At 41.2% G+C, this 14,337-nt stretch overlaps 1 protein-coding gene across 10 annotated transcripts in view; it reads left to right on the forward strand.

Moving 5' to 3' along the window:
• ARVCF (ARVCF delta catenin family member) overlaps positions 1-14,337 on the forward strand; it is a 272,630-nt gene that overhangs the window by 182,111 nt on the left and 76,182 nt on the right. For all 10 annotated transcript variants that reach the window (XM_084538977.1, XM_084538980.1, XM_084538979.1 and 7 more), the window contains one exon: positions 8,264-8,871. In XM_084538977.1, coding sequence (XP_084395103.1) covers positions 8,264-8,871 — 608 coding nt within the window. The remainder of the gene's footprint in view (positions 1-8,263; positions 8,872-14,337) is intronic.

Consider the following 14,337-nt stretch of genomic DNA (forward strand, 5'->3'; position numbering starts at 1 on the left):
TAGTTTGTCTGAAATAGTCACACCGCTGATAAATCTGCATGTTTGTCATAACAGACAAGGTGTGTTCTTCTCCTGTGTGGCACAGCTGTTGTTTTACCATCTGCCCACAGAAAAGGGCAGTGGCAGCTCCAAAAAAGGCATTATGTCTGCATGTGGGGAAAAACAGTAAAAAGAACAGCTCTACAACTGCTGTTCCATTTCAGAGCAATGTTTTCCTGCTACTCTAGTTCATTCCAGGCACTGAAATGCATTAATAACAGGGGGAGGGAGGGTGCACAGTTGTCAGATTCTGGTTTTATGTTGTTTCAAATAATTCCACTGATTTCTACTTACATACTACCTGGAGGTGTGTCATAGTATTTCATTAGTCTCTTTAGCAACTCTTTAATAAATAAATAAAGAAAAATCCAGCTGTTGAGAAAGTGGCTCTGAAATGTCTAAACGCAGGCCGGCATAGCCCTAACTGTTGAAAGAAACACTGGGTCTTTGCTGAGGTTGTTGCTGTCTCTGAGTGGTTTTGTTTTGACTTTTCCTTATTGTGATAATATGGTGTAAATTTAACAGCACTTAGAGATGAATCCGAGGTCAGATTTTTTGTGTTTTTTTTTCTTTAATCACATTGGTTTCAACTTATGTTTTGTTTTGGTAGTGAATGTGAAAATGAAAACTGTTGTCATTGGAATTCCATAGCATTGGTTAAGTGTCCTGCAGTTAATTGGCATTGACTTCCTATCACTTCTAATAGGTATCATCATGGTGCTTTTATAGGTCATCCTATTACACGTGAGTGCCTTACGGAGAAAATGAAGCTTCCTAGTACCTTTTGTGTGGTGGCAAAATTCTGACCTTGTTGCTCAGATGAGGACAGCGAAGGAGAGTTGCTGTGGGATGCGAGATGCAAACGTGTCCCCTGGGCATGCAGCGTGCTGCAGGAGCACTGGTCCTCCTCTTGACTAATGGCTGCAGATGGGGCTATAGTTGAGGTGTTTGACTTGATCAGTACTGTCCCGGTGCTCTGCTGCAAGTGCATGAGTACTTGAGCAATTTTAATCTCCCTGGGCGAGTGCTTCCTCTCTGTAGACAAGCACACTAATCAGTACATACCCTACTAACTGTTGGTTGGGACCTACAGAATTTGACTACCTAGAAACTGGCTATCTCAGATCAATTGCCACTCGATGGCAACAATAAAATACTACTTCAAGGCAAGAATGTCACCTCTCTTAGTTTAGAATCTGCCTGGTAGAACAATCCAATACAATTCTGCCTTTTAAGATTTATTTCAGGATTGTTCATTTGTATGGCTGTATACATAATGGCTTTGGGTAATGAGTGGCACAAGTTGCAGCATGTGCCTACTGGCAGGAGTAGGGCTGGAAGCTGTGGTAGTGCTGATGCCAGGGGACTGTCCCCATGTCCTGGCTGTGATGGGTTTGCTGGCTTTGCACGTGGTTTGCACATCTCAAAGGGGTGTGCTGCTGCCTGGAGAGAGTGGGAATTGTATTGTCAGTGGGCTCGTTTTAATGAGTTCTTTAGTGATGCTCCCGCTAGTAGGTTCTTTTAAAACTACTGTTTGGCATCTCTCTGCCTGTTCCCTCCTAGATTTAAAAAAAAAAAAAAAAAAAAGGGGGGGGGGGTAAAAAAAAAAAAAAGAAAAAACCACCATAAATCTAGCCTTGCTTTTGTTGTCTGTGCCTTTAATCTTTGTAAAGGAACAGCATTTTCTGTGGAATCCTAACATCTATTTACAGTAACAATCTAATCCCTTACTTAATAAGGGTAATAGTTAAATTTGGGATAGTCACACTGTGTTTGTTCAATGTTAGAAGGTTAAGTTTATGTTCAGCTTTTTTTTTTTTTTTTTTTTTTTTTGAGCAAAAAAAAAAAAAGCAAGTTAGCACAACATACAAATAAAGGTTTTTATGCTCTGTTTCATTTGCTCAGGGCTTCCTTGGAGAAGGCCTTAGAACCTCTCCCTGTTACCTCTGTAACCAGACGGTTTTTCTGGACAGTGCCAGTCACGTTTTCCAACCCTACTTGTCTTAAAAAGCAAGACAAGTTGCTTTCTCAGTCAAAATAACACAGGTCATGTTTTTAAGAGATGAAGAGACCAAAGGAGTTTTCCAAAGGTGTACTTTCTTGTTACATAGCTTATACATGCATTAGTCAACCCTCTGTGTATTTTTGGACACATCAAAAGAAAACTGTTTTTGCTGCGTTGTACAACTCGCTAGCTTGCTGGAGAGTGATGTCTACGAAATTATTGCACTGGAACTGGAGCATAGCAAAAGCTATAAATGTGGATGCTCCTGCATGCTGCTGTTCCTTGTTTTCTTTTATAAATCTCTCCCTCTCCCCTTTCCTTTCCCTTCCTCTCTCCCCCTCCCCTCCAAGCCCTTCTGTATAGAGGTTATTCTTGCCAATAATACATTAAGTAAACAACCTCAACGCAGAAGCATTGACAGTTTGGTGTGCTTTTCCCCCACATCTCTGATGATGCCTGTAGCAGTGAAGCAGGAAGAAGGCATAATAGAATTTAATATTTGACATATTTTAAATAGAGAACATCTGCCTTCTCAAAAATGAGATATCTGAGTAATTTTCCCCAAACTGTTATTATCTTAGTACCGTGCTGGCTAAGTCCCTACATAACATTCCCTGCACAAAAAAAAAATTATCAGATAATGCTTCATTTCAGCTTTATAATCTCTCTGGAAGCCAAATACCTATCGTGCTAAACCAGTGAAAGTCACCTTGGGGACAGGACTACCACTTTTCAACAGTAGGCTGGAATGCTGCCATGTGTCAGAGGAAACCTGTTTGTAAGTGAAGAGAATGGAGTAAAACAAACTAGATTTCTGTGTTTATGTTAATGCTTGCTTTTTTTTTTCTTTCTTTAGGCACCTTTTATTTTTGTCTTTGTTGAAATGCTGAAAGATTTGAGAGATCTAGGTCACTTCTCTTCATCGAAAGTGATGTTTTATGATGACAAATTGTGAAATCAATCTGTATACAAAGCTCTTTTATTTCCAGTCCATCCATTTGCTTTGTGCTCTCTAATACTCACAAAGTCCAGGTCTTTCCCTACAGTGATTCCTGCTGCTATCCCTTCCTAGCACCAGTGACTGGGAAGTGCTTGTGGCTTCAACTCCTCGGTTGCGTTGGTGCCAGTTACCCTGGGATGCAGGTCTTTGAAACTTTGCAGAAAATTCAGGGGGAGTTAGATAATGGAGCAGGAATGGATTTCAGCTGAAGTTGAGGGCCCTTTGAAAATGTGAAACATTAAGCTTAAAATTAAAAGGGAGAAATTTGAGCTGTTGTTTTGAAAACCTATGGGGTGAGTTCTTACATAGCATTTAATAGAAAGGTAATAGCTTCAGCCTGCTTGAGCTGATTATTTTTTACAGTCCATAGTTCAAAAATAAGCTCTCAGAAATGTCAGAATGCTTTTATCCTTGCACATTCTTTCTCATCTGTTTTTGTTTTATGACATAGTCTCAACAATTTTTTTAGCCCTGTCAGCTTTTATAAAGTACTTAGTTAATCAAAAAAAAAAAAAAAAAAAGAAAGAAAAGGAAAGGAAAAAAATGTGGGGGACAAAGCAAAATTGAAAAACAAAAGCTCTCAGTAACAAGATGGAAGGCAGGAATTAGGAGTAGTTGTTAAGTTGACAGCAACTGCCTGTGAAAGCAGGCTTCCATTGAAATCTCAGTACTGTCTTCTCCACTGTCTGAGCACTGTGCACTTTGACAAACCTTCTTGTACCAGCTAGACATGCATCCAGTAAGTCCAGTCACTATTTTCCCATCACTTGAAGAAAAATAGAAGGATAAAAGACAGAAAAATGCCAAAGCTGCTTCAAATGTGTGAATATTTCCTTTGTGTTTTGTTGGCAAATTGCTTTCCAGAGATGGAACTAATGACTAACGTTATCACGGAGCTCATAGGGTAATTACTGAACAGGATAATTGCAGTGTGGGGTTGGAAGAGAACAATGGCAAGGTCAGGAAACCTGCAGTGTGGTTATATTCCTGTTTGGGGGGCAGGTGAGTGTGTTGACAGCACCCACATGCCGTCCCTTTAGAAGACAGATGATTGCTTTAGGATTTTGGCTCCAGAGGGCCTGAATAAGCTGGTATGTTGGAACTTCTTTTTTTTCTTTTTTTCTTTTTTTTTTTTCTGTGGCTGAAACCTTAATATAATTTACAGGAAATACACAACTACAAATATATTTCAAGCGTATTCAAATAACCTCTTCCTAGAGAAGCAGTTTGAAGCTCTTGTCTGGTAATCTGTGGGATTGTGGCAGTGAAGCAATTGAGCACCCTTTGATTTGTAATCAGGCTAAAAACCTCTCTAAATGGATTTTCTTTAGATAAACAGAGGAAGTCAAATTGCAGTACCTCTGAGTAACTTGTATCTCTGAATTGTTCATTAGAACGTATCTGCGGTGCAGAGTTCATGCTAATAAATCTTTGTGGAGATCGGGCGCATCTGTGGGATCAGGTGTCTCGCAGATAAGGCACTGCTGGGACTCCCGTTTGGAACAGCTTCGTTTTCTCTGGCTAATGCATCAGTATTAGGAAACCACAAAAATGTTGGGAGGGAATATTACTGTGCTGTCAGCTATTCAAGAGTGCCTCTGTCCTTTTAAGAAATATAAATGAAACATTCCCTTGAGCTGAGTTTCCTGAAATAAAGGTTTATTGTTTTTTTTTTTTTTTGCTTGGAAGCCTAATAAATGGACCTTCCTCTGTGTGCTGGCTAATTGCTTCCAAAAAGCTTCCCTCTATTGTCCTGTAGGCAACAACGTCTGTTTATCAGGTGATAAATCTTCTGTTTCGATGCCTGCCCCTGAGAAATGAGGCGTAGTGCAAATACTCCTTGTCTCAAAGTAGGAAGACTCGCTTTGATTCCCCCACCGTAACACCTGTAGCATTATTGAATGCTTTGATGCTAGGAGAAACGTGTACCTTAATGCTTGAGTGAAATGTTCCTTTTTATCTGTCTGACAAGGGGTTTTGGTTTTGCTGTTTCTTTCTGCTTAGGGGCAGCATTCAGCAAACAGTAGAGGTGAAGCTGTGCTAATGGTGTAAACTTGTTCTCCCCCATGTGTTGGCTGATGCTGCGTCTTTTTGGCTAGCACAGATGTGGAAAACTTGTCTATGCTCAGAGATGAAAATGAAGCAAATTGGGAAAAAAAATGCAACTGAATCTCCTGCATTCTGTATTGGTGATAGACATCTCTGTACTCTGTAGAGCACCAGAGCATGGTGAAGTTGTCCCAATTACCATTAAATGTAATGGTGAAGTCACAAATTGTGTAGGAACTGTTCTTCAGAAAGTTCTCATTTTCTACTTCATCGTCTTTTGTGTATGTGTACTGAATTCTTGTAGTCAGTTGTCCTTCCCACGGTGTTTCTGTGCTGTTTTACCCCATTCTGTTTGACAGTGAGAGTGATTCTCCACAAAAGTAAATGGGCAAAAATGCCTAAGTGTCCATACTGGCAGGAGAAGTGGTGGCTGAAGACAAGCAGCAGTGTGGCTCCTCTGCACAGCCTGTGTCCGAGGATCTTGCAGGTCAAAGCTTGTTCCTTCTCTTGTGCTATTGCCGCAACCATACCATAGTAAATTAGGTGTCTTGCCTTGTCTGATCTAGAAAATTTTGTGAAAAGTTGCCTGACCAACTATACGTGTACTGCACCACATGTCTTGAAAAGAGGAACTCGGAATTAGATTTAGGATATCTGGCTTCTGCTGAATAGTGCTGAAAGAAAGAGCTTTGTGAGGATACGCGAGCCCTCTTCTTGGCATCGAGAGAGCTACTTTTTTGTTCTTTACTGTGCAAAAGTATCGATTTCTGATTCATCAAAGTGTAGAAATGCTACCTGACTTCCTGTTATTCAGGTTACTGCTCCCCCAGTTCAAGAATGCTGAGTCCCAGCACTTAGTGTCCAGTTTTTTCAGGGCTTTGCAAAACTTGCATATTTCAGGCCTGAGAAATGTTGCTTTTTCTACTGTTAGAAGATCACTTCTGAGCACACTGCTTTGAATGCAACTTTTGTTTCAAACTCAGTAGGAGAACACTGAGCTGTATTCCACTTGTTTATGTCCACGTTACAAAGAGCCACTGTAAGCTGTCCCAAATCTTTTTTGTCTTTTAAATGCTGTCTAGCTTTATAAATGCCATGACAGCCGTCATGCTGATGCTGAATGGAAAGTTGGAGTATTGTGCACAGGTAATAAGCAAAAAACACTGTTGGATGCTGTCACAAAACAAATTCTTGTTTCTAGCTTTTAATTCCGTTATTTTAGTTATTATAACATGTGCCTTTAGTTCAAAAGGGATATTTGGAGGGCTGGAAACTAGCATCTTTCTTGAAGTTTACTTGGTAAGGAAATCCTTTTGGGATTAAGAGGAAGATGTTCAGCTGTGGCCCAAATTAGGTGATAAGATAAAATAAGATTATGTTGGTACCTGGCTATGCTTTATTCAACATCACGGTGCTGCTTAATTATGCTGCTGGTGGAGAGCCATTTGTGCTGCTTGCACTATTGCAGGATTTCATCGATTCATTAGGCTGAAGTATCATTTGCTAATGAAGAAAAGAAATACTGCTTGGGTGAAATTATTGTTTAGGATTTCTGTGGGAAACCATTTGGCTAGCGGACGTGTCTGGAGCTGCTTCAAGAGATGTACCCTAATTATTTTGTTTAGCAGCAGTTTGGCTAATCTGGTGCCAGTCTGTAGGTGTAAATCAGAGGCACAGGTCTAGGTATCGACATGGGCTTCAGGCCCAGGGAGCAGTCGGGAATCCCTGCAGTAGTCACTGTTTCTCTTGATGGACACATTTCACTCTGCGGTTTCTGTGAAGAAAAGTCAGTTATGCATGCTCATTTCTCTGTATAATGCTTGCTTTAGAAACCCAAAGTAACGGTCAGTAATTGTGTTGTGTGTTCCCCTCCTGTGCATAATCCACTCTGGTGTGTTCACTCTCCCTCTCATCTTTGTGATGTGCTTTACAAAGGACACAAAGTCAGCATTTTCTTGACGTAACCATGCTTATACATAAAGGTAACTTTATAAGTCAGGGTAACCAAGGGTAGCTTGGCTCCTGCTGGATATCTTGTTCTCCCTAAAGCAGCTTTTGCTGGTCGCTGTGGAAGACAGTTCAGAAGTCGGTGGACTCCACGTATCAAGCAAAACAGAAATTTCTTTGGTAGCTTGTAAATAGCAGTGGCTTTTGTCCAGAGCCGTCATACGCAGATTACCAGACTTTTCCCATGAAGGCAGAATGCTCTTGGAAGCTCTTGAGGAGTCATTGTTTCTTACCCTTTAGCAAGAAATCCCAAACACAGTGCCCTCCGGACACTTCATTTACAGCTGTTGTCAGTTATGTGATCTAGTCTGGTTCTGTCTGTTGAAACATGCTTCACAGAAAAAAGAGATAAAGATGTATTTGGGGTCAGGTTTTTTGTTAATATTTTAAATAATCTTGTCTAGGCCAGTATGTTTACGGTAACTACAGTTGCAAGAGCTGCGTGGAGCTCGTGTTTGTTGTTCAGCTGTGTTGGTTTCAAGACTCTCAGCACCAAACTAATGGAGTGACACCAACTACTTTTTGGGTTTGTATGACAGTGGTTGGATGTGAGCAGATCTTCAGAGGGAACGTGGTTGTGTTGTCTAAGAGCTAGAAGACTGTTCGAGGTCATGGTGTTCCCTAAAGGTTATTACCAAGTTTGAGCTTCAACAGCTACCCCATGGGACAAACTTCTGGATCAGGCAGGAGCACATAACTCTGTGTGTCAAACTAGAGGATGTGATATTGTATTTATGTCAGTAGTGGGGAGGATAGGCTGTGGCTCTTCCACATCATAAAGTCTTTTGTAGGAAAGATACCTCTTGAAAACATTTTGGGCAAATTTGATCTGGCCTGATGCCTTTGGACTGCTTCTATGTGCTGTCACCTGGCTGCAGAGTTTTTGATTTAGTAGTAAGAGTCCCAGAATGCACTTAACTCTGGATCTAGGACCCATCTTTTCAGTTCTGTGTAGAGATATTTTCGCACTATTGATACAGTATACTAAACCTAATATGTGAACTTGAAATAGGAGTACCCCAGCGCTTCCATTCAACAGGCTTGTCGCTGTTGTATGTTTCGTGGTGCTTTCTCCCAGTTTTTACTGTTCTGGCTCTCCTTGTGTCTCATCACACTGTGCAGGAAGGAGAAAATTAACATATTTATTCACTACTAATTCACAGGTTACCAAAATGGTCAAAACAGTCACCACCAGAACAGTACGTCAGGTCCCGCTTGGACCCGACGGCCTGCCGTCGATGGATGGCTCGTCTCCCATGGGCAGCTACACAGATTCGATCGACAGGAGGTACATGAAGAACGGGGAGCGGTACATCACGCCACAAGCATCGTCCACGTTAACCAGATCTTACAACAGCTACAACGATTCTTACCCTGACAGCCACGAGGGCCAGTATCGCCCTTATATCAGTCACGATGGCTATGGAGATCTGCCAGACAACTACGGCAGCTTGTCCCGTGGTGTCAACTACCGTCCTCGCTACGCCTACGTGCCAGGAAACAGTTACCGGCCAGACGATGGTAGCTTCACTTTGCCAAGCAGAAGGGATAACTACGGGCCGGTTGCCCAGCCTCAGGTGCCAGTGGGCAGCAACGTTGACTTGAACCGCTCTCAGCCAGAACGCTTCCAGCCAGAGCCCTACGGACTGGAGGATGATAACCGCAGCCTTGGAGTAGATGATGAAGGATATGAACTGGATCCTGATTATTCTACTGTGAACCGAAGGACATCTGCAGGAGTGTCAGAGAGAGGAAGACCTCATAAAGGAAGGTAAAATTCATGTTCCTTGCAATGCTATCAATGGTTGTTTTGCTTAGTTAAATATGTACATCTGAACTCTTAATGGTCTGGAAAGTTCAGGAATTAATTGTCACGAAAAAAATGCAGTGGCTGTGGTCGATATAAGCACTGTAGTGAAATAAAGATCTTAAAATCAAAAGAATGAGAAAATTGAAGGATGAAGTGGGAAAGGCATTACGCAAGACACAAAGAATAAACTGGTTTGGGACTGCAGTGCACTTGTGATCTTGGCTAGGGAAACAATCATTTCTCAAAAGCAATTGTAGGAAAAAACATGTCCTAAACATAAGAGCGGGAAGAACAGGTTGTCCTTCTTGAGGAAGAATTTTCTTCTAGGGAAGGGGAGAGCTCCCTAGCCTACTATGAGCAACGTCATTTCGTTAGCCGATAAATAACTGCAAAATGCACATGAAGTACAGAAGGGAGTGAGTGTAGTGCTCAAAATCCCTTTCGCCTGTGTTTCTGGACCACTTTAGTGCATGTTTAATTTAGCAAGAAAGAGGCAATCTGGAAGAGTGCTCAGTGATTTTTTCTTCCTAAAGTGTGACTGCCCTGCGTTCTCCCAGTGCTGTCCCACACTAGCAAGGTAAAAAAAGGGAACTGTAACCTGTGAGACTTCTGACAGGTCTGGTTATGCACACATCTGCCAAAGAAAAATTTTGAACAGCTGTTTGGTTGCAGATGAGCTGATACCTGGTGATGAAGGGATGCCTCATTATATAAAAGCTGTCTTGTGAGGTGTTTGACAGCCTCTGCTCCTGGGCCTGTGTTTATTGTACACCGTCAGCTGTGTGACAAGGCTGCGCAGAACCTCACTGAAGTACTTCAACCATTTTGTAAGATCGGATTGTTATTTTATCCTGTCAGTCTAAATAAAGGGGAGATGAGAGCATCTGTGTTTGCCCTAAATGTAACTGAAGAGACCAGTCACAAATTACTTCTGGTTCACTCCCTTCCCAAGGGTCATTTCTGTTTTGTGCCATATTTTCTGGTATTAGTTGTTTATGCTGTGCTTGCAGCTATCAGCTCTTGCATTGGAGGGAAAAAAAAAAAAAAAAAAACCAAGCTTTGGAGTAGTCTTATGACTCGGCTGAAAATCATCTTCTCTGAACCTGAAAAAATTCTATTCTTGTTCTTCAAGCAGTGTTCAAATTTTGCATATGTCTTCATGAAGTCACAGCCTCGTCATTTGTGCTTTGATATGGATTTAGTTCAGATGATTTTCTTGTAGTTTGGGGTAGTTTTCAGAACGTTAAAGAGTGGCTGGAACCCAGCAGCCTCTGTGTCTGTAGGTTGTCCTTCGACATGACACCTCTGTCCAGAGGCTTCTCTTCAGCAGCAGCAGGAGTTGGTGGTGGGATTTGCGTGGGCCTTTTCCTTGTTTTTTTCTTATAACTCCTCGAAGTAGGAGAACTGCAATGCTGATGGTTCATTCACCCTTTCATAGCTCTATCTTCCTTCACGTTTCTGGAAGTTCATTCTAAAGTTAAATGGAATCACCAAGCACCTGCAAATTGTCATCTGTATAAAAAAGAAAAAAACACAAGGTGGCAAGGCATATCTGCCAAAACCTCCTGGAAGTCCCTTCTGTCATCTTTGGTCTTGCCAGCTTACTAACAACTGGGACTGTGTTGAGGGTTTTCTAGGTGCCAAAATACCGATTGATTTATCAAACTTTAGGTTTTGTACCCCTACATCTAAGCAAAGTTTACAGTGCTGGTTAAGAACAGTCAGGCAACAGGACTTCTAAAATTTTTATTAACGTTTTTCTGACTCTATGCATGATGAATAATTGAACGCATTCCTCAGAAACTGCCTATTTGCATTTTAAAAATATATTTTTAAACATCCTTTTGATTTATTGTTCCTTGCAGTTTGGATAGGACCGATTCACAATTTTTGTTTTGCATTCCTTTTGTTGTGAGTTTTTCCATGTTTAATATGATCAAGAGGATTTGACAAGTAATTAGCCTGACTGGCAGCAAACTTTAGCTTGTGAGCACATAAGAAGATTGTTTGAGGGTCCTCTTCAGAAGTAGTTACTTTTTGACATTTCAAAGAAATACTTGAACAATTCAATAAACCTGCGTTTCAGATATGCTACTGATCTGCCAGAAACTAATGACAATAAATAACGCTTTGTATTAGGTGAGGGTAATTACTACTTGATTATTTTTCTCCCTAGGTTTATTTGGAAGAGGTTATTACTTGCGAAAATGATGAAATGAATGTGATAAATTGGTGGAACCTTCACTTTTACAAAGATTTTGTGTAGAGTAGGTATAATAATAACACTGTTAGAAGGTCTTCTGTCTCACACCGACTTTCAGGTAGGGCAACTTCATCAAGTGGTGCTGGGAGGGAACTGAATCCTTCTGTTAGCTGATTGCTGTGGAAATTCAAGTTATTCTCTCTTTCTCTTCCTTTAAAAAAGTTTTCTTCCCAATACGATGCTCTCACTTTCCAGTAGTTTAAAATAGAAAAAAGTGTCCTTCCTGTCCATTACTGCTTGTGATGGTGTTGTGTCTCAGCACAGAGGGAAGTTTCTCATCCAAATCCGTGGCGGTGAGTTCTCACCCGTATGTGATAGGCAGCGTCTGTAGGGGATCCTAGTCAAGGGAACTGCAACTACAGATTGTTCTTCCCACTCCTTTCCTGCTGCACCTGATTGATCAGAGAGACGTGTATCCATTGTGCTCTTCTGTCATCACCAGCCTTGTTTTAAGCTACTTATGTTTCGTTTAAATTTGGGGGAAAATGTGCCTCTTCACCAGCATTTACAAATCCAGACAAGTGCACAAAGGCAAATATCCCATCTGTTTGCTCTTCAGTGCATGTGGCTGGGTTTGGTCCTCATTTCTTTTATATCGAGTCTCTGCTCTAACCTATATTATTTTCTGAAAGAGGAATACCTGGCATCTGATGTTCTTGTCCTCAGTGTGTGCTCTGATTTGGATTAAGTCAGATTGCATAACAAATCAGGGTGAGAGGAAAGGCATTTGGGTGTATAATATTGATCTAATAGTGCTCAGATTTACTTGTGAAGGTATTTACACATTTTTACTTGGGTTTGTGTCCTTTTTTTCTTCATTGGGTGGGTTGTCTTCATTAAATAATGAGTATTTTATTATAATTTCTAAAAATACATAGTCTCATGGTGGTGACAGGTGTTTTGTATACAGCCATTTTAAAAGAGATGCAGGAATTACTGAATATTTTTCATTCACAGAAGACATTCCTAAAATTATTTGAATATTTTTTTGTCATTACATTGCAGTTAACACAAATGAGCAGGAAAAAATGGCCACTCATAGTTCATCCTTTTTTTAAATGGTCTTCTGTTCTACTTTTCTTTTGTCTTTGTAGTGATTTCTTTCCATAGCACATCGCTACAGTTTGCACTTGTATTAGCATCCGTGCGACTTTTTTTCCCTTAAAAAACAGCAAACAAACACACACACACTCTGGAGCAGCTATTGCTGCTGTGCATCCCAGACTAGACAGGATGGGAATTTCTAATGTTAATGGAAATCAACAACAAACCAGTTTTCTGCTGTTAAATTTCCTGTCAGAGGTCTGATTTAAGAGACTGATGCTATTTGTTGCTGGCTACTTCCTGATCCAAGTTTTTACCAGTAGGAAATGGGCCAAATTTTAGATTCAGTAACTGTAACACTAGGTCTCTCTTGCTTCTGTTATGTATAGATAGTGCAAGAATATGGGTACCACACGTTTCTTATTCACATTCTACTTGTGGTCTCTTTTTAAACTAGAATATAAAGGTTTATGTTTGCAGATTAGCTTTCAGTCAGCACTTCAGGCCTAACTCCACCCGCTTCGAGTCTGGTCTTCCAGCAGCATCCATGCAGGCACCCTTAAAGCTGGGGAAACGTCTGTCACAGTAAATCAGCCTCTTTGATTTAGAAGCCAACTGCAAGAGTAATGCCAGGATGTAGTTAATGCTGGGACGCTGTTTGGGTCAGACACGCCTGGGCAGAATGGGGTGGAGCCCAAATGCAGTCAGTTTGGAGAATTTTGGTGGTGTTTTGTTTTGTTTTGTTTTTCTCTGAGGCTTCTCCCTAGAGTGAATTTGTTTGATCTGAGTTCATTGATCCGGACGCAGGTAACAGAAGATTGATGTATGGCTGAGTTTTCTGTGGCAGCTGCAGCCTGAGTCAGCTCGTCCATTAGCAGCTTTTAGGTGGTTCCAGTCAAGGTGATTTCAGTGTTAGGGGCCATATGGCCCCTAACTCGGACTTGTCTCAGCAGAAAATTCAATCCAGTTTTTGAATCCTCCTGCACGTCCTCCCATCAGGGAACAGAGGCTGGCAGAAGCAGGAGCTCATTCTGCAAAGCCTTTAGATTTCCTCTTCGGTGTTTTGGCACAAAGTTCGCTACTGAAATCCCAAGCCTTTTTGGTCTTTTATCCAAAAGCAGACACCAGCTGCAAACTGTGATGAATGTAACTCTTGTATAAATTGCTGGGGATTAAATGTGTAAATCCTTCACCTGTTTACTCAAATGTGCCTGTGCTGAAGCCACAAGGAAGATGATAAATCCACAAGCGCTCTCCTAGTTTTTATCGGTGCTAGAATGTGTTTTGATCAATTCCCTGAGACAGGTGATCAGTGAGACCCACAGCATCCTATAAACTCAGCTGCCTTGCTACAAGCAGATGGAAGTCAAGATGCTCATTCTCAGCAACCCTGGCACGCTACCAGATCTCTTCGGTCCCACAAGTAAAGAGTCTTTGGCCACCTGAGCACAGGTGGCTATCTACTGAGGTTCTCATTACTCCTCCTCCTGTGTTGAGTAGCTTCTCTTCCCAGTATAGCTGCTCAGCCTGTTAGTAGTGAACAGTTCATGTGAGAATGGGACTGGCTTGAAAATACAACAGTTGTAAAATCACTCGTCAGCATCCATATCGTTCATGTTCTGTTTCTTTGAGGACACTTTGCTTCTGCGGTGGATTGGGGCCAGCAGTACGTGCTGTGGTCACCACTTCACAGCGGGGCAGTACCTGGTGGGTTATAAACAGTGCTGCTCTCTCCATCACCTGTGCAATTCATCCTGAACCATCCATACTCACAGCACTCAGGAATGCAGCCTCTTCCTTGCAACATGAAACACTCATCATCATCCTATATTTTGTTCTCGCACAGCTTTGTGTTCTGGATACTACATCAGAGAGGGACCATCAAAGCATCAGTTTTTGTATCAATTTAATGGAAGGAGAAACTTCTTTGTTCCAGTAAGCAGAAAGTTAGGTTGTGTTCCTTTTTTTTTTGTGCTTTATTTCAGACATTTGACATTCATATTTAATAACCTGATTGACAATTAAAAAAAAAAAAGTAGTGTAGGTATAAGAGTTATGTGGTGTGCTCTAATGTCATGACAGCATCACAATTTGCAGTCCAAATTTTGAAGTTTTATTTC

The sequence above is a fragment of the Aythya ferina genome, assembly GCF_964211825.1.
Source record: "Aythya ferina genome assembly, chromosome: 17".
In the NCBI taxonomy this organism is placed as follows: domain Eukaryota; kingdom Metazoa; phylum Chordata; class Aves; order Anseriformes; family Anatidae; genus Aythya; species Aythya ferina.